The sequence below is a fragment of the Phocoena sinus genome, chromosome 18 (assembly GCF_008692025.1).
Source record: "Phocoena sinus isolate mPhoSin1 chromosome 18, mPhoSin1.pri, whole genome shotgun sequence".
Lineage (NCBI taxonomy): Eukaryota > Metazoa > Chordata > Mammalia > Artiodactyla > Phocoenidae > Phocoena > Phocoena sinus.
In genome coordinates this window covers 25,274,390-25,298,461 of record NC_045780.1, presented here as the reverse complement: position 1 = coordinate 25,298,461, position 24,072 = coordinate 25,274,390, and the positions used below count along the sequence as shown (strand labels likewise).

Below are 24,072 nucleotides of genomic sequence, written 5' to 3'. Positions count from 1 at the left end.
AACAGAGTCACAGAAGCTAAACATTACATTTTCAAAACTCGTTGCAGCTAGTGTTCTTCATGAGACCCTGTTCGGCCAAGCAAAGTTGCACTTGCCTAAAAGTTGGAGGCAGATATGAGCTATGAAGAAGTGGGAGCTGTGTAGGGAGGTTAGATTTTCTGCTGGTCTGAAGGCATCTTGATTCTTCTGGAGCAGCCATGGTGGAATTTCTGGTGTTTTCTCCCTAATGTCGTAGATATTGAACTGTCTTAGAGTAGCAGCAGTGGTGTTTCTGCTAGAAAAGTCCAGTCAGACGTTTGAGTGTTTTCCCTGGCTGTGTCCATCCTATCTCTGGGGCCTATTATAATAATGTAAAATATGTTGTGATTTCATATAACAATATTATAAACAGTAAACTCTAGTTTCATAAAAAGCTTAGTCTCTCTTCTGAGATGTTTAGTTACCAGAAGAAATTCTTATTATATAAAGGTAATTTTATAGGGCAACCTAAAAGCATTGACCCCAAGGACATTACATTACAGGGTATTCTGGAACTTAAGTTTAGATCAGGAACATAAAAAGTATTTCTGTTTTATTCTGGAGTTCAGAGATGTTTGTTTATTGAATTCATTAGAAAGGAATTAAAGGTATTTTTTCTTAAAACTCTGTGATGAATTATATTTTAGAGAAACTTAGGAAAGTGAAAAAAATTTTAAAGAATTGTTTTTTGTTTTTAAAGGAGACGAGATATCAGCTTCTTCAGTTGCGCCCAACACAACGTGCATCCTGGATTGGATATGCCATTGCATACCACTTACTGAAAGATTATGATATGGCACTAAAACTATTGGAAGAATTTAGACAAACTCAGCAAGTAAGAACTGCATTTTAACATTTTCTTCTACCTTCACAAACTAAAATAGTTAACTTCTATATTGCCTCCATCTGCAAGCATGAATTAGTCTTTCAGATCTATGGAAGAACTTGAAAAATTTTTGAAATAATTGGAAGAAGTTAAAACAAAGAATTCTTAATACAAAATAAATAATATAAAGATTTTTGTATACTATAATTTCAGCAATATTCAAATGAATAAAGAAAAGAATACATGAAAATGAAAATAGTTTTGTGACTGTGGGAATTGTTTCTCTAATATATGTTGCTTTATATTTTATATAAATACGTTAATACATACATTTTAATATGTATGTAAAGTAGAAAAATACAAAAAATATACTGTATATCACAAGAGAAATTAAAAAGATGTTAACATTTTGCCGTAATTGCTCCAGATTTAATTATTTTTTAAAGAAATGTTACAGAAACAGCTGAAGTCCTCCCACATCCCTCCCTAGAGGTAGCCACTATTCTGAAATTGGTATAGATCATTTCTCGTCATGTTTACATTATGTTTTAAGTACATGAAAGTTACAAACTATTATTTTGTATATTTAAAATTTTACATGAATGACATGTAGTTTTTAAAATTCAACATTTCTTGAGATATATCTATGTTGATACATGTTGACTAGTTTATTCATTTTAAACTGCTGTTCGGTGTTCTGTTATATAAATAAGCTAAAGTTAATCTACTCTACTTTGTCTGTATTAAAAATTAGTGCTGCAGTGAATATTCTTGTCTGCTGTTTCATTAGCCACATTTGTGAGTTCCTCTTCAGTTTATACCTAAAACTGGAATTGCAGAGTTGTGGCTCTGTGTGTTTAGTTTTACTAATTTGAAGCACCTTTACCAATTTACATGCCCGCTAGCAAGGTTTTATGCTTATTTTTGCCTATATCCTTACTGACACTTGATGTCAGCTTTATGATTTTTTCCGTTCTTCTGGATGTGAAGAAGTTTTTCTCATTATTTTTCTTTTTTTAACTTTTATTTATTTATTTATTTTTTTGGCTACGCTGCACGGCTTGTGGGATCTTAGTTCCCGACCAGCGATTGAACCTGGGCCCTCAGCAGTGAAAGTTCCAAGTCCTAACCACTGGACCACCAGGGAATTCCCTCATTATTCTTTTAATTTGTGTTTCTTTGATTATTAGTGAGGGATATTGGAATAAGATATATTATCTGTACTTTTCTTTTGGTGTCTGTGTCTGGCCTCATGGCATGAGTTGGGAAGTGTTCCCTCTTTTGAAAGAGTTTGTGACAGATGGTGTTAGTTCTTATGTAAATATTGGTCCATTTCATCTAGGTAATCTAATTTGTTGGCATACAACTTTTCATAATAGTCCCTTATAATCCTTTTTATTTTTGTAGGGTTTGTGGTAATGTCCCTCCTTTTATTCTCAATTTTAGTAGTCTTCTCTTTTTCTTTCTTGGTCATTCCAGCTAAAGGTTTGTCAATTTTGTAAATCTTGTCAAAGAACCAAATTGTAGTTTTGTTAAATTTCTCTGTGGGTGTGTTGGTGTATGTATGCTTTAGCACTCAGCCAGGCAGTTTACAACTCGACCTTAGCTTTCGCCTCAAGGTGAAAGGTCAGAGTCTCAAGGTCAGCAAGAGGTAAGAGTTTAGGGCTTTCTCAGGTCTTTCTTGAACATGTGTGTAACTCTGTATGTGTGTGTGACTTTTCAAAGCCCCTGTGGACATCACATTTCCCAGCTTTTACTTTAAGGTTTTTGTTTAGTCTGTTGTTTGTCCTGACTGTTAGCTGTCTTTCAGGCACTATAAAGGTAAAACACATGCCTGTAATCACTTTTAATAAGCACTTTTGGCCCTTCCCTTCCCCCCAAGGCTTTTTTGCTCTGGGCAAACTCTGAGGTAGGCTTGTACTTGGAGGCTTGCAGTGAACCAACAGGTCAGTTAATTACAGTTCTTTGGGAATGAGGCTTTGAAAGAGCTCCAGCTTTATTGTTCTCACTGGTGGCTGTCAAGCTGCTCTGGGAATACAAGCTTATTTTTCAAGGCTACTGTGTAGCTGGAGAGCACTGGACAGGATTAGGGCAAGTTAAAATGACACAAAACTCACTGGTCTTACCAAGATCTAGCTGTTTTCGTCAATAAATGCTCCCCAGGTGTGCTGTAAGCCTCTGGTTAATTTCCAGAGTTCTGAAAAAGGTGATTCTGACAGTTTTTGCCAGTTCTTTCCTCGCTCTTTTGGAGAGGTGAAGTTTTGGAGTTCTTTCTTTACTCTGCCGGTTTTCCTGACATCATCCTCTTTGTATTTTCTTGATGAAAACTTTTTCTTTTGACACGTTACCCTAAAAGCAAGGTATTGTTTTTTGGAATGATAGCCAAACTAATTTTACCTGCTAGAGTGGTAAACTTTTTTTCACTTTTCATTTATCCAGTAATTCTCGTTACAGAGTACACATGGTAACAGTCCCCTATTCTACCTTTCTGTCCCTGCCTTGCTATCCAGAGTCTAGTTCAGAGAAGACATGGAAGAACACAGCCCGCCATATGTCTAAATAATGCACGTTCAACTTTTTTATATGTATTTTAGGCATTCTCTATGGTTTTTGCTACAATAGAGTAGTAAATAGTTCTTTTATGTCACCTCACCGTCTCTTCCCCATTCTCCTGATAATAGTTATATGAATATTTCTGGTTCTTTAAGTGTTTGTTACCTTTATAACATTAGGGAGTATACTTACACTTTTGTGTCTTAAGCCAGCAAATGGCAGGAATTCCTTGTTTCTCATGGCTGAATATTATTCTGTTGTATATATATATATCACATCTTTATCCATTCATTTGTTGATGGACACTTAGGTTGTTTCCATATCTTGACTATTATGAATAATGCTGCAGTGAATATCTCCGCCCCCGCCTTAGCATCCAGTTCTCTGGGGCTGTCTGCTTTCTTTGAAGAAGAGCTCCTGGCTCTTTGAGTGGGATGGATGCCTGGTTACAGGGTAATATTTTAAACAAGGATTTGGCTGCTGAGTTGATGGAAATGGGGCCAGGGTCAGTCTTTCAGTTAATCCCTTAATCTTGAGCCCCATTTCTCATTCCTGCACCCTCTGTTTACTTGTCATTTCAGAATCCTGACCCTGTTTGGTGATTTCCGGGGCAGATAGCCACCCTCCCTAAAGATTTCCTCTGTGTAGCTACTCTAGGCTTTAGCTTCTGCTTTACTTCATCCCTTATTCTTCATTTGCTTACCGTTTCCCAGAAGTTTGTTGAAATCTCATATGTTCTATTTTCATAGGTTAATATATTTTTAAACCCTCTATTATTTTTATTCTCATAAGAGAGTGTGGTAAGTTCATCATGTTTACTTAGATTCTTAGCTTTTTACTGCGAACTAGAGAATTCTCTATTGAGACTAGTTCTTTGTCTTTATCCAGGAATCAAGTCCTTAACCATAGGAAGGTGTACTGTACCATATTCACTGGGGTTTGATAAACACGCTTTCATTTTAAATACAATCTTATTGCAATTTGATGGTTAAAATTAGGTGTGTGGAATTTTCTTATTTTTTGTAATAATAAGTATAATTAAGAGGTATACGAGGCTTTTTTGAGGTATAATACATGCCATAAAATTTACCCATTTTAGTTGTACATCTCGAAGATTTTTTTTTTCGTAAATTTATAGTCATGTAGTCATTACCACAGTCCAGTTTTAGAATGTTTCGTCACCCCCCAAAAGTTCTTTTGTGCCCATTTGTCAGTTTCCACTCATCCCCAGCCAACCACTGATCTGCTTTTTGTCTCTATAGATTTGCCCTTTTTGGAAAATTCGAATAAAGGCATTCAAATGCAGTGTTTTCTCTCGAAATTCTTTTATTCATAATGCTTTTGAGATTCACCTGTGTTAGAGCATGTATTAGTGGTTCATTCCTTTTTAATGCTGAATACTGTTTCATTATATGGATACACTGTAGTCTATGGATAACACTTTGTTTATCCATTCATTAATTGATGGACATATATATTTTTAGTTTTAGTTGTTGTGAATAATGCTGCTATGAACATTTGTGCATACGTTTTTGTGTGGACATATGTTTTTATTTCTTTTGGGTAGATACCTAGGAATGAAATTACTTGGTTATATGGTAAGTATATATTTAACTTCTTAATAAACTGCCCAGTTGTTTTCCTACGTGGCTGAACCATTTTACATTCCTACTAGCAATGTGTGAGAATTCCAGTTTCTACCCATCCCCACACCTGTTACTGTCCAATTTTTTGATGATAGCCATCTTAGTGGATATGTAGTAGTATCTGTTTTAGTTGTGTCTCTGCATTTTTCTAACAACTAATGCTATTGAGCATTTTATCATGTTCTTATTAGCCATTTATACTTCTTTGATGAAATGTCTGTTCAACTCTTTTGCCCATTTTTTAGTTGGGTTATTTGTCTTACAGCTGAGTTGTAAGAGTTTCTTGAATATTCTCAATACAAGTTCCTTATCAGATAGATCATTTGCAAATATTTTCTCCTAGTCTGTAACTTGTATTTTTATGTTATTAATGGTGTCTTTTGAAGAGGAAAGTTTATAATTTTGTTGAAGTTCAATTTACCTGTTTTTTCTTTTATGCAAAGGGTCACAAAGATTTTCTCCTATTCCTCTAAGGTTTCTTTTATTGTTTTAGTGCTCACATTTAGGTCTGTGATCCGTTTTGATTTAATTTTTGTAAATGGTATGAAGTATGTGTCTGTTTTTGCATATGGATATTAAATTGTCCCACCATCATTTGTTGTAAAGACTAACCTGTCCCTGTTGAATTGTCTTGGCACATCTGTTGAAAATCAGTTGACCAGATTATAAGGGCTATTTCTGAACCTTGTATTCTGTTCCATTGATCTATATGTGTATCCTTATGCCAATACCAACCACACTGTCTTGATTACTGTAATTTTAAAGGATGTTTGAAATTTGAAGTACATGTCTTCCTACTTTTTCTTTTTAAGATTCTTTTGTCCATGCAGGGTTCCTTTTATTTCCATTTTAATTTTAGCATCAGCTTATCAGTTTCTAAAAGCTTGCTGAGAGTTTGATAGGGATTGCATTGAATTTTTAGATCAATTTGGGGAAAATAAATATAGAGTCAAAAAAAGGTTGAGTATCCTTTGGTATATGGGTCTTGTTTCTTAAATTTATTCCTGAATGTTTTGTTCATTTTGATGCTATTGTGAAAATTATTTTACTTTCGTTTTTGGGTTGTTCGTTCCTAGTATATAGAAGTATAATTGATTTTCATATATTGATCTTGTATTCTGTCACCTTGCTAAACTCCTTTATGGGTTCTAGTAGTTTTTTTGGGAAGATTCTTTAGGATTTTAATCATTGTTATACTTTCCTTTGGTAATAGGATTTGCTAACCTCTTCACTTTTCTGTAGGCAGAAGTCCCCACTCCTTTTTTTGTTTTAAAGAATATATTAATCTTCTTTGCTGTTAATCACTCTTCTATTTGTAACTGCTTGTGGGTTGCTTTTTAAAGTCTGCGTGAATGACTGTCCTGAGAAAGCAATTAAATTAAAGATGTGTAACTGCTTTATATTATTATATAAGTAAGATAATTTGGTTATTTTTTTCAGATTCCTCCCAACAAAATAGACTATGAATATAGTGAACTGATACTGTACCAGAATCAAGTGATGAGGGAGGCAGATCTATTTCAGGAATCTTTGGAACATATAGAAACTTATGAGAAACAGATATGTGATAAACTTTTGGTGGAAGAAATTAAAGGTAAGTTGAACTGCTTTTTCTTTTTTATTGGCCTCAGTTAAAGAAAAGAATAAAACCTATATACTTTATTATGTCTGAACACTTAAATGAGACTTACTATATATATCAGGCAAAGTTCTCAACACTTTATTATTAAGCCATTATTAATTAATGTAATGGTTTAATAATAAAATTAATGTAATCTTCATAACAACCCTATGATGTAGTTGTTACATCCATTTTAGAGATCAGGAACTGAGGAACAGAGAGGTAAGTGACTTGCCCAGAGTCACACAGCTAAGTAATCTGGGTAGTGCTGGATTTGAGTGCAGGGATTTTGATTCCAGATCCCATTTTCTTAAGCAGTATGTTATACTGCCTTCATATTCAACCCCCTCCCCCAGTATTTATCTCCATATATAGTAAAATGAGAAGAGTAAATGACACTTGGGATCCTCATGAAAGCAAGATTCATTTATTTTCATTATGGGCTAATTAAGAAGACAGGATTCTGAGAAGTAGTTTGTTAAGAATGTTTTTCAACAAAGTCAAACAAATTTCCTTTTTTATACATAGCTTTGCTCATCAATTACGCATTTCCTGAGCAACACCATATTAAATAGAATGTCCATCTAAATAAATAATTAGTTTAAAACTAAAATCTCATGTAGTTGCAGGACTTGTAAAGCTTAAAAATACTAGCTAAGGTTTATTTACTCTTCTGTGTTTCACAGTATGGTAACTGCTTAAACTGCTTACTTTCACTTAATTTTTAGCACCTCTAACATGGGTATTACTTATTGTCCCTTTTTATATTTGAAGAAACTAAGAGAGGTTAAGGACTTGCCCAAGTTGCCCAGCCTTTCAGGAGGTAGAGTTTAATTTCTAAAAATATCTTTCTGACTTCAGAGCCTTTACTTTTTTTTTTTTTTTAATTTAAATAGACTTTATTTTTTAGAGCAGTTCTAGGTTCACAGTAAAACTGAGTGGAAGGTACAAAGATTTCCTATATACCCTCTGTCCCTGCACATGCACAGTTCCTCCTACCTGCACCCCCCATCCCCCCAAGCCTGTAGTTTATATTTGGGCTCATTCTTGGTGTTGTATACCCTCTAGGTGTTAAAAAGTGTATGATGACATTTTACATACTACCATTATAGTATCATACAGAGTAGTTTCATTGCCCTAAAAATCCTCTGCTCTGCCTGTTTCTCCTTGCCCCCAACCCTTGGCAACCAGTAATCCTTTTACTGTCTCCATAGTTGTGCCTTTTACAGAATGTATTAGAGGTGGAAGCATACAGTATGTAGCCTTTTCAGATTGGCTTCTTTCACTTAGCAATATGCATTTAAGGTTCTTTCATGTCTTTTCATGAGTCCTTTTAGCTGCTATCCTCTACTCTTGTGGAGGAATGGGGCACGATCATAGTTCTTTTTTTCTCCTTTTATTATTTTTTGAATTCAAGTATAGTTTAAGTTTAATGTACTGTTTACGGTTTTAACTAGTAAATGTTTATGTGTGTTCACTTTGTACCAAATAGTGTGCTGACCGTTTTAAGTACATTATTTCAGTTGATTATCATAAAAGCAGACTGATGTAGTTGATATTTTGCAGGAAATGGAAATTGGGAGTTTTGTAAGTTATTCAGTCACAGAGCTAGAAAGTGGTAAGACTGGTAGTTACACCTAGTTAGTCTTATTGTAGAGCTTGAGTAATATACAATATAATAAAATAAATAGTAAAATGATATATGTAATAAGCACTGTAATATGATGATGGTGAAAGCTGAAATAGTATGTATGACTGAAGACATTTCAAAGGGTTGTTTGAAACAGATTCTGTAGGGAATGGGAAAGCTTAGGGATAGAAAGTTGAGATATATTTTTTGAGATTCTCCCTTTTATCTTGATTAGGTGTGCTTTCCATTTTATCTGAGAAGATCGTTATTTATTTATTTTGGCTGCGCCGTGCAGCTTGCAGGATCTTAGTTCCCCCAGAGGGGATTGAACCCGCGACCCCTGCAGTGGAAGTGTGGAGTCTTAACCACTGGACCGCCAGGGAAGTCCCTATCTGAGAAATTTAGATTCTCATTTCCCATACCCACTTGCAATTTGTATGGCTTAGTAAAAGAAATTGAGTCTTAGAGGTGACCCACATGTGAACATGGTTTGTATAGTTTCTTGCTGCGAAGTGGTATTTAGTGTTATTGTTTTGTGAGTTAAACTTCTCCAATTTTAGTGACCTGGAAAGGACAGTAAGAGCATTGAATGGAGAATTGTTTAACATAAGAATTGATTAGGAAAAGTACATTAAAAATCTTGCAGTAGGAAGGCAGGTGTATTTCATTAGAATTATTTACCAATCTATATCTAAGGTAACTTTAGTTACTTTAAAGGGTGTACAAAAATGGGCATAATGCAAAGATTTTTTACGAACAAGTTAATACCATATATACGGTGTGGGAGGGAGCCAAAAATGAATGTTAGTATAATAGAATGTGTAAGTGAAGGTTCATTTCTGAAGACAAGCTGTGAATTAATCTATGTTTAGTTATTTAAACTGCAACAAGCCCTAAAGGGAAGTACCGTACAGTTGTCTTTCATAAACATCTATTATACTAATAATGCTTAGTGAAATCTCTGGAATTAGAAAGGTATTTAATGTTTAAGCAAAATGAATGTGACATTTAAACTTAATTTTAGGGGAAATGCTGTTGAAATTGGGACGATTAAAAGAAGCGAGCGAAGTATTCAAAAACTTGATTGATCGGAATGCAGAAAATTGGTGTTACTATGAAGGCTTGGAAAAAGCTCTACAACTTAGTATGTAATGATTTTTCTCCTACCTTCTCTTAGCTAGTGTTTTTGTTTTAATTATTTATTTTTGGCTGCGTTGGGTCTTCGTTGCTGCGCGTGGGCTTTTTCTCTAGTTGCGGTGAGCAGGGCCTTCTCTTGTTGCGCCGCACGGACTCTAGGCATGCGGGCTTCAGTAATTGTGGCTCGCGGGCTCTGGAGTGCAGGCTCAGTAGTTGTGACGCACGGGCTTAGTAGCTCCGCGGCATGTGGGATCTTCCCGGACCAGAGATCGAACCCGTCTCCCCTGCATTGGCAGGTGGATTCTCAACCACTGTGCCACCAGGGAAGCCCTTAGCTAGTGTTTGAAGTATAGTAAAATATAAAGTTGTAAGAATATTTGAGGATGCATATTTTTAGTTTTAGCATTCATGTTTCCATTTAGGAAGATTACAGGTTAAACATGGGAGTGAAAATGAATTCAGATATTTATATTTAAGTGATAGATGCTTACAGATTATTTTAGGTTTCTTGATCCATTAAAATGTTAACCAATTTACACTAACTAGAGTGGTGGGGAGGAAAATGGGCATTCCCTTTCTGGGAAATGTCATAATTATTTAGTTTTTAAAGAATTAGAGGACTGTTACTGTCAATCTCTAAGAATAAGAATTGGGCCAAAGAAATGCTGCTGAGAGTACGTTGTATATAGCATCAGCATAAAAACTATTCTTTTACTTTCAAACTAGGCTAATTTGTGTAGAATAAATTGTATACATCTTCTTTTGAAATTTGATAACCATGACCCTTTTCAGAAATCTAGAATATTATTCTAAATTTCCCCTAATATTCTCATAATTAAATATCTTTAATATTGCTAAAATCATATTTAGTCATGGGTAAGTATATGGCTGAAATAATTATGAAACTTATATGAAATAATTATGAGACTCGAAGGTGTTGAAACAGCAGAATTTTTAAATTTAAGAAGTATGGTAAATAGCTAGCTACCCATATTCATTTATAGTAGGAAGAGCTATGAGAAAAATTTATTTGTTGTATCTTAATTACTTGTATACATGAATCCAGGTTTTCTGTGTGTATTTAAAATTTTATATCACAAATTATTAAAAAAAGTTCCTTAAATAATTGTTTTTAAGAAAATAATGAAAATTAAAATATTGATTAGCTCAATAGTCTGTCTTTAAAAAAACAAAACAGGACAAAAGTCATGTGTCTGAAAGTTGGAAATGTGAGATAACTGATTTTTCTTTAAACTACCAGTTACTGGCATGTTAATCACGTAACTGCTTTAGTAAAATGAATGTAATATGTTCCGTATATCAGGATCCATGCTTACCATAAAATATATTGATTATAAAACTATTTTTTTAGGTTCCTTAGGACCTTTTCTCCCCCATGGTAGGTTCTGGAGCTCCAACTTGTGACTTCAAATAGGGCATTGAAATGGTTTGGTTTTTGTCTTAATGTAACTACATTTGTAAGACTTGTTTTATCTGGGTTAGTGGGAAAATGTTTTTTATACTCATAGTTCGTCTCATTCTCTAAGATTAGGTATAAATATGAGAACTGCTTTTTAAAAATATGCAATAGGCTTCTTGTAAATTTTAGTATAAGGGTCCTTAATATTTCATGAAGTCTCCAAATCATTAACAGAACGTGAAAATAATTTTTCACATATCCCAGTTTTTAAAATTCAACCACATTGGAGCTCCAAAATGTATTACTGGGGGAAGGAAGGAGTCTAAACAAAATCGGACTTTACTTTTTAAAGTGCTGTGTTTATAATCTTGATACTGAACACTACATTTACGGTGGCTTGATTGCTAGCACCAAGGGTTATTTTTATAATACTTATATTTCTGTGGTCCGAATTAAAATCCACCTAGAACCTTATAGTTTAAAAATGGGTTTGCTGGGCTTCCCTGGTGGCGCAGTGGTTGAGAGTCTGCCTGCCGATGCAGGGGACACGGGTTCGTGCCCCGGTCTGGGAGGATCCCACGTGCCGCGGAGCGGCTGGGCCCGTGAGCCATGGCCGCTGGGCCTGCGCGTCCGGAGCCTGTCCTCCGCAACGGGAGGGGCCACAGCAGTGAGAGGCCCGCGTAACGCATAAAAAAAAAAAAAAAAAAAAAAAATGGGTTTGCTTTTTCTTAAAAATTCTGCTGTAAGTTATCTTATTGCTTATGTAAAATAATGCATGTAATCTCTCTTTGTAAATTATGCTGGATGTTATTTTAGAATAATAAACTAGAGCCAGATCCGATTCTGCCGATTGTTAATGTAGGTTACATATAGATCCTGTATTTAGTACTATAAAATTAGGTTGGTCTTGACAGGGAAGATACAACTTTCTGTTAGAAGTATATTTTATATCATAATATTTGGGAGAAGTAATTGACACTTTAAAAGTCTGTTCTAATGGGGTTCTTTTTTTTTGGTACCTGGACAGGGACATGAACTAATGGAGGTCTTTGTAATAGAGTTTCATTGAAGATTTTAAGTGTCAAACCTCCTTAGAAACTGAGTTCATCTTTTAAAATATTGCATTCATGACCCTAAAACTGTTGCTTCTTTGAGCCTATCTATAGGCATTATAGACTTTTGTTGGGTTTATGTGGGTTATATTGGGTTAGAGGATTTATGTAAGATATGTTATAAAGGAACATTTTCTTTTTCATGGGTTGTGCATGCAGGAATATCAGAGAAGTGCAGTGTATCTTGAGTCTGTCTTGTGTGTATATGATTTGAGTGGTGAAATTTTGGTTTTCTCTGGACTTTGGGTTTAAAATGGTGATTTAATGATTATTTCGTTGCCACAGAGTTTTTAATGTCATTCTTACAAAAATTGAGAGCAGCTTTAATATTGATAATGTGATTTTTAATTTATGACATAATTTTTAAAGTTTATTAGCATTTTATCATAGATAAAAGTTTTGATGCTTTGAATCTGACGCATATTTACTGATAATAGGCACTTTAGAAGAGAGGCTTCAAATTTATGAAGAAATTAGTAAGCAGCACCCCAGAGCAATTTCACCTAGAAGATTACCTTTGAATCTTGTCCCAGGTAATATTAGGATATCTTTTGTAACACTAATAATTACTTGTTGAAATTACTCAACACCATTCACATTTTAAAAGCTTGTTTCTGGAATAGAGTTTACATCTACACCAGTCTTGGGGGTGGGAGTGATCAGTTATTTATTTGTTATGCATATGTTGTTTAAATAATTGTGTTATTTTCTTTTTATCAAAAGATTAATGGAAATTAAAAGCTTTTTATTTGACTGACTTTAAAAATACATGAAATACCTCTTAGAAGTGTACTGGGTTAGACAGTAGATACAAATTTATTTAAAAATAAATAAATAGTGCCTTTCATTTATGTAAATGATGAATAGTATTCTGATCCTCCCTGTTTTGTTTCAGCTTTGTGAAGTAGGCAGATTCCCTAATGTTTTCCAGGGAACATTAAGTCCCAGTGGATGTTAATAGGCTTGGTGGGGAGGATGCCTGTGTACTGAGATGTTCTTCATTCACATGAGTTTGGGAAACTTTTGGTTAAACACAACAATCAGGCTTCTGCAGGACTTCCTAGAACTTTCAGTATATGAGTTGTGAGTTTCCAAGGTGGGATGTACTGTGCAGAGGGGAGCATTTCCCTAGTAAAAGCGTTTTCTGGAAGATGCTCGAGCTCACATTTCTGTATCTCCTTTTTTAAAAAAATAGCAGCCTGTTGAAATATAACTCACATACCATAAAATGCACTTTTTAAAGTGTGCAACTCTTTTAATGTGCTCAGGGAGTTGCACAACCATCATCACTCCCTGGTTTCAGGAAATTTTTGTCACTCCAAAAAGAAAACTCATGTCCATTAGCAGTCACTCCCAGCCCCCAACCCCTGCACCAGGCAACCACTAACCTAACTTTCTGTACCTGTGGACTTGCTGGTTTTGGACATTTTGTATAATTGGAATCATACCATAGGTGGCCTTTTGTGTATAAGGTAGGAAGTATGTTCTTACTGAAAGATAACCTGGAGCCAGTTTTTGAATGTAAAGTGTGATTTGGGTAAAAGTGGGATCATTCTGGACCCTCTAGGACATTGTCTTTGAAATGCTAAAAGGATCTTTTTACAAGCTAGGCCTCAGTTGAGGGGTCTTGACGGCTTGGGCTTCAAGGTCAGCGTCATTTGAGGTTCTAACATACATGTATTTACAAAGCTCTGGGGACCATATATAAAATTGTGCAACTATATATATATATATATATATATATATATATATATATATATATAAAAGCTGTGCAACAGCTGAATACTTCATGAAGCGTTTTCGCGTGTTTAGAAATATTTTTATGTGTAATAAGAAAGGTATCTTAGCATTATCAAAGGCAATAAGATCTTTCTCGAGAAACATGATGGAACTTGAGAATGCAAGTTTTGAAAAAGGCTTACTGGTTTTTAGATAAAAATGTTTATTACCTACAGATTAGTGAACAGCCAAAGTCCTGGGGAGATTCTCCAACAGCCTGAAATACTAAGTGCTGTGAAAACAGTACTTTTCAAAATAACCAGTTTAATTCGTCGTGATCTATTAGTCTTCACTGGCCAAGGAGGGAGAAAGAGGGAAGGAGATAATCCAGAGTATTAAATGAGAATGCTAATCACATTTTGCTCCTATTTTATTTTTGTTTCATTGGATTGTTTTTATTTTTTATTGAGATATAGTTGACATACAGTGTGTAAGTTTAAGGTGTATGATGTATTGATTGATACTTTTATATATTCCAATATTATTATCACTGTAGTGTTAGCTAACACCTCCATTAGGTCACATGATTGTCATTTCTTTTTTGTAGTGAAAACATGCACCATTATTTAGAGTAAATTCCCAGGTTATCAGATACAGTCTGATCTTGCTATTTATGTTCATTATTTTAGCGGTGGTTTTTGGGCTGTCAGTTTTTATGTGAATCTGTACTACATCTAGTGAAGAATTAGCATAGCATCTATGTAGTCAGATAACTTGTTTTACAAGCTGCAGTGCTAAACAGGCACATAATGATTTTTTTTTAATTTTAGAATTTTATTTTTTTATACAGCAGGTTCTTATCAGTTATGCATTTTATACATATTAGTGTATGTATGTCAATCCCAACCTCCCAGTTCATCCCACCACCACCAGCCCTTCCCCACGTTCCCCCTTTGGTGTCCATATGTTTGTTCTCTACATCTGTGTCTCTATTTCTGCCCTGCAAACCGGTTCATCTGTACCATTTTTCTAGGTTCCACATATATGCATTAATATATGATATCTGTTTTTCTCTTTCTGACTTACTTCACTCTGTAGGACAGTCTCTAGATCCATCCATGTCTCTACAAATGACCCAGTTTCGTTCCTTTTTATGGCTGAGTCAGGCACATAATGATTGATAGCTTTTTTTTCCCCCTAAAGGAAAGACTATGGGGGTACTAAAGAATTATTTTAAAATAGTTAGGAAGAAGGGAGGTTATTTATTTTTGTGAACCAGTTTTTCTTATATGTAAAGAAAAAAATGATGAGATGGGTAAATAGTAAGTAATTTTGGGTTATATGTGTGACTGAGCCGTTGAGTAGCTGTGTCGGCTTCTGGTTTAGACAGTGTGTTCATACAGTTCTGAATAAAAGGGTGCAAAACAGGTTTTAACTGAAAAGTCTTTTCTGTGTCTCTGTCCTCTGGCCACCAAGTTTACTTCCCCAGAGACAGCCATTGTTACTAGTAGATGGTTTAACTCTTCCAGAAATACATTGTGCATATACAAGCAAAAGTATGTGTTTGAGGGTTTATGTATAGTTTTCCTTTTTCCTCCCCCTTTTGTACAAAAGTGACATAGATTGTTCTGCACCTTGCTTTCCTTTTCACTTAACTCTGTATCTGGAATTCAGTCCTATATCGGTATGTAAGACCTTCCTCATTCTTTATCATAGCTAGCTGCACAGTTGAAATAAAAGTTTAATGGGAGAAGAGGCTTGTAATATAGTGGATACTTGAGAGCTGAGTACATTGTCTTTAAAGTAGAATTGCCAGTATGATCTAAATAGATTGAGAAAGTTGAAGAGGAGTTCAGAATAGCCTCTGACATGAAGATAAAATGCATGTTTTCTCAGTAGATGATGATAGCAAATGTGGAAAACATTCTTAACTATAGAAATACAATAGCTATCAGATGTCAAGGTGTAAATAATAGACATTTATTGAGTGGTTACTGTGTGCTTATGCTGTTTACTTTTCATCTTGTGTGAGTCATGAAAGAGTACTCTTGAGGCTGGTGGTGTTACCGTCATCTTACAGTGGAGAAATTGAGGTTTTTAGCGGACAGTGTCACACGAAGTAAGCAACAACATCGCTGACTGCCTGCCACAATACTGTTAACCTTTGCTTTATATCAGAGAAAGTGCTAGAAAGATTTGATCTCTGAAACTTTTTGATTTTTAAGGAAGTAATGATGTATATTTAACCCAGAGTGAAATTTTGTGCAGTCCTGATAATCTGTGATTTTTAAAAGATTATATACAAAGTATACCGAAGGAACACAAAATACCACTCTGGGTTGAATATACATGATTACTTCCTTAAAATTCAAAAGTAGTTTTAGAGATCAAATCTTTCCAGCACTTCCTCTGTTATAAAGATTAGAGATCATCTGAAAACAGTCTTCGTAGTAAGTTGAGGTAACAAATGTTGATCCTGTTTTTATATTAGATAAAATTTTCACTCAATAAAATTTAAATTTCTCCTCTTAATATTTATATCTGTAATATGTTGCGTATGCATGTTTTGTTCAGTAGTGTCAGTCACAACAAATAAAAATAACCACTTGAGTTGTTGAGTATTTTGGCAAAATGTGATTCATAAAGAAACCTTAAGAAAGGTCATTTCAGTAGTCTTACTTTAGCTTAAAACATTCATGACATATATGTATCTTTTTTTTTTTCTTTTGAGTGGGCAAATCCATGTCCTTACATAGTAACCCTTATTGTCAAAAAGTTAGAGCTTTTGTATTTAAAATTAATTCTTTTCAATTTTTTCTGCTTTTAAAAAGTGACACTGAAGCTTTTTGGTAAGGGCTTAGCAATAATAGGAGATTTATTTACTTGATGTTACAAATAGGGTATTTATTTAATTCTAATATTAGCATGCCTCAGGGCTCTGTCTGATGTCTTATGGATGTTATTTTACTTACTGTCTATCTCACCCACTAGAATGTTAATTTCCATGAGGGCAGAGTTTAAAAAAATTTTTTTGTTTTAATCACGGCTATACCCTGGATACCTGGAACAATGCCTGGCACATAGTAGGTGCTTGATAGATGATTGTGGAATGAATGACTGTTGAAATAAATCACTAGTTGATTAGGAAAACATTTGTAAATACCGTGTTAGTGTTTAAAAAGATATTTTGACTGCTACTTAAATATAGTGCTGGTTACAGTAGAATCCTTATATAGTTTGCAGAGTGCCTTCTGAGATGTAGGATTGAGATAGTAGCATCGAGCCTCTGCTGGTCAGTGAGATTAGGAAAGGTACTTCCTATGGGGACTGTATTCAGAAAGGTAGTAGGTTACTTTTCCTCAAAGCTGCACAGTCATTTTGTTTACCTATCTTTTGAAGTGTTCCTTGAAGATATTTTGAATCTGCATCTAGGGAAAATACACTTGCCAACCGAACCGAGATACTTAGTGTTATGCTTTTTGGCGGTAACAAATAATGCTGACTTTTTGGGTTTAAACATTGGATAGGAGAATCATTGTTTCTGAAGGAGTTTTATTTTTATTTATGAAATAATTTTGCGAACTGTTTGCATCAGTCGAAGTATAACAAAGTACACTTTTGTTTCTAGGTGAAAAATTTAGAGAACTAATGGATAAGTTCCTGAGGGTTAACTTCAGTAAAGGCTGCCCACCCTTGTTTACTACTTTGAAATCTTTATATTACAATACAGAAAAGGTAAAATTTGGTCTTTATTCAATTTGCTGTAGTCTTTTTTACTAACTTAATTATTACAGAAAGATTTCCATGTAAATAATATGCTATGACTCAATCATTTTCTCTATTCTTATAATAGTGTGCACCTTAGTCTAATAATAGATGAACTGAAATTGTATGCATGTACTATAAGTAGTATCAAAGGAAATGTCAATCTGAAGCTTACCGAGTAAAGGGTTTATAAAAGCACTAAAATAAAGGTTGTTGTTTTTAATGGGTATACTTTTGTAGTGGGATTTTAAGTTTGACCTATTGTCACCAGAGGTCTATATTTAACTATTTGATGATTATCTATTATTTTATGGTATGACTGTGGATTTTTAAATTCGTTATGCTTGCCTTAAAAGTTAGAGCTTCGGGCTTCCCTGGTGGCGCAGTGGTTGAGAGTCCGCCTGCCGATGCAGGGGACACAGGTTCGTGCCCCGGTCCGGGAAGATCCCACATGCCACGGAGCGGCTGGGCCCGTGAGCCATGGCCGCTGAGCTTGAGCGTCCGGAGCCTGTGCTCCGCAACGGGAGAGGCCACAACAGTGAGAGGCCCGCGTACCACACAAAAAAATAAATAAATAAAATAAAGTTAGAGCATGGAAAATTGTTACTGCAACAGTAACATGTCATTTGGCACTGTTAGTTTTAACTAATAGGCTACATTTTAATGTAGTTTTGGCTAGTTTTCAAATGAAGAGAATCACTTTCTGCTTTTTAAAATTAGGAAATAGACTTGGTTTTATATTAGATAATTAGAAAATTAAAAGTTAATAGAAAATAATTATACTTCTATTTCCAAGCATTGCTTCTTATTTCTTAAGGTCTAAAATCTTGTGTTCATTTCTGTAATCAGTTTTTGAAAGTTACTAGTGGATAAGGAAAAGATGTTATTAAAAATGCTAAAATATTTTTAGTTAAACCTATATCACTTTATTTAGTTTTGACCCATAATTATTTGTAAATTAGTAATAATTGTGAATAATAAAATATTGAAAAAAGTCAGTGTTAGGTATAACTGACTGACACTTTCTTCCTTTGGCAGCAGGTTTCATAAACTAAAAGGGAAAACTGATAATGTCTAGAGGGGAGTGGCTGAGGATGGCTAACAGAACTTCTGTACTCTGTTCCTACCATTGGTGCACCCAGTCTCCATGCCAATTGGGCAGATCCCCACTTCGGGAAAGAGACCTATATAGTACCCGAATAGTAAAAAGTGTCATTTACATTAAAACAAACAAACAAAACTTAACAATTATTTAATGTCTGTAGTATGCTTTATTTGATTGCAATGGTACTGTTATCAATTTTTTTCTGCAGTTGATTTTTTCTATTGATTTTTTTTGATAGTGATTGATTCATATGAAAACATGTAGCAGTGCCTACCAGTAATTTTTGTAGGTTATTTAAATTAGCATTTGCCAAAATTCTTCTCTTACTCATTTAGGCAAGGGTGACAGAGAAGAAAGATGAGATAAAATGTCGGAAATAATAAAGAACATGTATGTGAATGAGAATAGAGTAGTGCTTTTGTAACACTGTCTTACAGCAAGTACTGAAGACAGAATTTGTTCCTTACAGAATTCCTTACAGAATTTGTTCCTCTTAAGCTCTCACTGGGCTTTCACTGGCTTTCTCAGTTTTCATAAGAGGCATAGACTTAAAAAAAAAAAAATCTCTCCAATATTGATCCAAAATTACCATCTTAAAGGTGTTAAGCACTTGTTGGTATTTTATTTTATAAAGCTTGTAAATTGCATTTTTAAAGAAGGCAGTGAGAATACATTCATCTATATGTGAACCTTTGACATCTCTTTAGTGTTAATCTTTGAGCACGCAACAGGAATGTTTACCATGTGTTTTTGAGAATTGAATTAAGCTGCAGAAAATTGAGTTTAAGTTGTCAGAACTTAGTATAGTGAGAAAAAATGTACAAGTATGGGAAATCCTTCTCAAATCATTTTGGTCACATACTTGTGATTACTCTAGAGGGCGTTTTAAAATTTGCATATTTCTAATCAGCAGTGAGTCCTGTTTTTAGCTAAGGGCTGCATTTTAACTCTCGAAGGATTTCAAAGAGGTTAAGGCTGATAAACAATTATAGTTTTGTAAGCTTCCAAGTCTTAAAAAATAATCCATGTCAGGTACCATGAAAATAAAATTATCTTTTGAAGTTAGCTTAGGATATAGTACAAGTGTCAAAAAGTATTTTAAAAATGTCTCCAGCATTTTAAGTTGTGAATTTTGACCATAAATATTTTGGGTTTTTCCCCCCAGCAATTTCACAATCACTTAATGTGTTATTGTGTAGTCTTCAATATCTTCTTTTTAACGACAGCATAGTCTTTTATCAAAATCATACCTCCAACTGAACTTTGATTTTCAAAGTTTTTGCAGTTAAAAAAGTATATCTTTGTATACATAGCTTTACTTAGGATTTTTGTCTCATAAATTCTCAGGATAAATTAATGGGTAAAAGGTAAGAACATTTTGTTATTCTTGTAAACATCAATTTGTATTGCCATTACCAAAGTGTGTGAAAGGTTCACTGTGCCCTCACCAGCATTAGACAGTGTTAAATATTTTCTTTTCTTATGTTTGCTTTTCTAATGAGATTTTATTTTAAAACATAAAGAAGCTAAATTTTAATGTAACCAGATTTGCTGATCTTTATTTCTATTGTGGAAGTTCACCTATTGTTTCACAGGCAGTTTGGAAAGTCCGCTTCCTCTTGAGCAGTGCTTCTCAAGGTGGGGCGGGAGAGGGAATTTTGTCTCCCAGGGGACATTCTGCAATGTCTGGAGGTGTTTTGGTTGTCAGCCTGGTGGGTGTGCTACTGATACCTAATGTGGGTGGAGCCCAGGGACACTGCTGAACACTCTTCAGTGCACAGGACAGCCCCCCACAGCAAAGAACTGCGTCACCAACATGTTGGGCTGCGTAATTCTAGGGGCTGTCCTGTGCATCACAGGATATTTGGCAGTGTCCTTGGCCTCTACCACTTAGCGTCAGCAGCTTACCCCCAGTATCTTTGTTGTTTTCTTAATAGCTTTATTGAGATGCAGTTCACATACAATAAAATTGACCTATTTGAAGTTTACAAATTCACTGATTTTTAGTATATTCAGAGTTTTGCAACCATCACCACAGTAATTTTAGAAAATTTTCATCACCCGAAAAAGAAACCCCATTCATATCTGCCCGCTGCACTCCCCCAATCAGGCAGCCACTAGTCTACTTTCTGTTTATGGATTTGCCTATTCTGGGTATTTCATACAAACAGAATCAAACAATATGTGGCCTTTTTTTCTCTAGCTTCTTATACTTAGCATAAATATTTTGACCTACGTGGTAGCATGAGTACTGCATCGCCTTTTATGTCCAAATGTCCAGTTGTATGGCTATACTACATTTTATCTATCAGTTGATGGACATTTTGGTTGTTTGTACCTTTCGGTATGAATAATGCTGTGAACATTTGTGTACAAGTTTTTGCATGTACATGTTTTCATTTCTCTTGGGTGCATATACCCGGGAGTGGAATTGCTAGGTCAAATGGTAACTCCATGTTTAAACTTTTCAAAAACTTGTCAAGACTCTTTTCCAAAGTACCTTCACCATTTTACATTCCCACAAGTAGTGTATAAGGATTCTGATTTCTATACACCCTCACCAACAATCCACTTGTTATTATATGATATTTGATTATGGCCATCCTAGAGGATGTGAAGTGGTCTATCTCCTTGTGGTTTTCGTTTGCATTTCCTTGATGACTGATCATTTTGAGCATTATTTCAAGGGCTTGTTGGCCATTTGTATATCTTCCCTGGAGAAACGTCAGTTCAGTTTCTTCTCCCAGTTTTTAATTGGGTTATTTGTCTCTTCATTATTAGTTGTAAGTTTTAAAATATATTCTAGGTACAAGTTTCTTATCAGATGTATGATTTGAAAATATTTTCTACCATTCTGTGGATTGTCTTTTCACTTTCTTAAAAGTGTCTTGATGAAGCCCATTTTATCTATTTTCCCTTGTGTTGCTTGTGCTTTTGTGTTGTATATAAGAAACCTATTTCCAAATTCGGGGTCATGAAGATTTACACGTGTTTACTTCTAAGAGTTTTATACTTTTGGTTCTTACATTAAAGTCTTTGATTCATTTTGCGTTCATTTTTGTATATGGTGTGAGGTGGGAGCCCAGCTTCATTCTTTTGCATGTGTTTGCCCAGTTTCCCAGCACCATTTGTTTTTTTTTTCCATTGAAAGTCTTGATATCCTTGTTGAAAGTAAATTGATCATAAATGTGAGGGTTCACTTCTGGACTCTCATTTCTGTTCCATTGATCTGTATGTCTGTCCTGAGGCTAGTATCACGCTGTCTTGATTACTGTAGCTTTGGGGTAAATTTTGAAATTAGGAAGTGTGAATCTTCCTAGTTTTTTTTTTTAATATTCTTTTGGCCATTAAAGATTTATTTTATTTCCATATGAATTTTACGATCAAGTTTTCAGCTTCTACAAAGAAGCCAGCTGGGATTTTATAGGGATTGCATTGAATCTGTAGATCGCTTTGGGAAGTATTTCCATCTTAACACTATTGAGTCTTTCAGTCTATGAACATTGGAAATTTTCCATTTATTTAGATTGTCTTTAATTTCTTTCAACAATTTTTTGTAGTTTTCAGTTTATAAGTCTTATACATCTTTTGTTAGATTTATTCCTAAGTATTTTATTTTTTTATGCTATGCTAGATGGAAATATTTTCTCTTTTTTTATTATATAGTTTTAGATGTACATCCTGAAACTTATATAGGGCCAATTATAATTTGACATCGGTGTACACTATAAGTTGTTCACCACTACAAGCCTAGTTACCATTCATCACCATACAGTTGACCCCCCCACCCCACCTTCATCCATTTCACACCCACCGCCTATACCTAGCCTTCCCCTCTGGTAACCACTAATCTGTTTTCTGTGTCTGAGTTTGTTTTTTTTTTGTTTTATTTTTTTTAATTTTTTTTAAGATTCCACATATGAGTGCAATCATGTGACATTTGTCTCTGTCTGATTTATTTCACTTAGCATAATACCGTCGAGGTCCATCCATGTTGTTGCAAATGGCAGGACTTCATTATGGCTAAGTAAATAGTCCATTGTATATATACATCACATCTTTATCCATTCATCCATTGATGGACATCTAAGTTGTTTCCATATTTTGGCTATTGTAAATAATCCTGCAGTGAACATAGGGGTGCATCTATCTCTTTGGATTAGTGTTTTTGTGTTCTTTGGGTTGGAATTTTTCTTAAATTTAGTTTTCAGGTTTTTTTATTGCTAGTATATAAAATACGGTAGATTTTTGTATATTGTTCTTATATTCTGTAACCTTGATGAACCTGTTTATTAGTTGTTATAGTTGGTGTAATGAATTTCTGTCATCTGCAGATAGAAAGTTTTATTTCTTCCTTTCCAGTTTGTATCCTTTTTATTCATTTTCTTGACTAATTGCCCTGTCTAGAACCTCCAGTCAGTGTTGAATAGAAATGATGAGAATTGACATTTTTGTTTTGTTCTTGATCTCAGTGGGAAAGCATCTAGTCTTTCTCCATTAAATATTGTGTTAACTATGGATTTTTTTGTATATGCCCTTTATAATGTTGAGGAAGTTCCCTCCTACTCCTAGTTTCAACAAACAGCATTTTTATTGTGAAAGGGTGTTAGATTGAGTCAAATGGTTTTTCTTTGTCTATTGAGATGATCATGTGTTTATTGTTTTTATTCTGTTGATACTGTATGTTACATTAATTGATTTTCAGATGTTAAACAACCTTGCATTAGTGGGATAAAACCCACTTGGTTGTGCTGTATAATTCTTTATATATGTTGCTAGGTTCAATTTGCTGGTATTTTATTAAGGATTTTTGCGTCTGTATTTCTAACAGATACTGGACTGTAGTTTTCTTGTGATGTCTTTGTCTGGTTTTGATATCAGGGTAATAATGGCCTTATAATGAGTTGGGAAGTGTTCTCCCCTGTTCTGTATTTTTTTTTTTGAAAAGTTTGTGAAGATTGGTATTGGTATTAAATATTTGGTAGGATTTACCAGTGAAACTATCTGGGCCTGGACTTTTCTTTGTGGGTAGTTTTTGATTACCTGTTGAAACTCTTTACTTGTTATTGGTTTATTTATATCTTCTATTTCTTCTTATTTGGTTTCTGAAATTTGTGTTTCTAGAAATTTGTCCATTTAAGTTATCCAGTATTGGCATATATGTTCATCATATTCCTTTATAATCATTTTATTTCCAGTCAGTAGTAAGTAATGTCTCTTCTTTAATTTTTAATTTTAATAACTTGAGTCTTCTTTTTTTCTTGGTCAGGCACTTTTGTCAATCTTTTCCGAAGGCCAAGTTTTGGATTTGTTGATTTCCCCACCCTCCTTTTCTATTTTATTGGTTCCCAAATCTCATCTTCATTATTCCCTTACTTATGCTGGTTTTAGGTTTAATTTGCTCATCTTTTTCCAGTTTTTTTTTTCCTAACATGTGCTTAGTGTTCTGTATTTTGGTTTTTTACTTTGCAGATTTAATCGATGAGAAAAATGTTTTTTCTAAGGATAAAGGTATATATT

General features: G+C 34.4%; 1 protein-coding gene across 12 annotated transcripts in view; it reads left to right on the top strand.

Moving 5' to 3' along the window:
• Positions 1-24,072, top strand: part of NAA16 (N-alpha-acetyltransferase 16, NatA auxiliary subunit) — an 82,742-nt gene that overhangs the window by 9,510 nt on the left and 49,160 nt on the right. For 10 of the 12 annotated variants that reach the window (XR_004346642.1, XR_004346643.1, XR_004346644.1 and 7 more), the window contains 5 exons: positions 719-853; positions 6,484-6,637; positions 9,319-9,438; positions 12,401-12,496; positions 17,311-17,417. Coding sequence is in view for 8 of the 12 variants with exons in the window: in XM_032610946.1 (XP_032466837.1) it covers positions 719-853; positions 6,484-6,637; positions 9,319-9,438; positions 12,401-12,496; positions 17,311-17,417 (612 nt within the window). In the remaining 4 variants the exon portion in view is untranslated. The remainder of the gene's footprint in view (positions 1-718; positions 854-6,483; positions 6,638-9,318; positions 9,439-12,400; positions 12,497-17,310; positions 17,418-24,072) is intronic. The other 2 variants (XM_032610949.1, XM_032610950.1) reach the window with 1 other exon arrangement.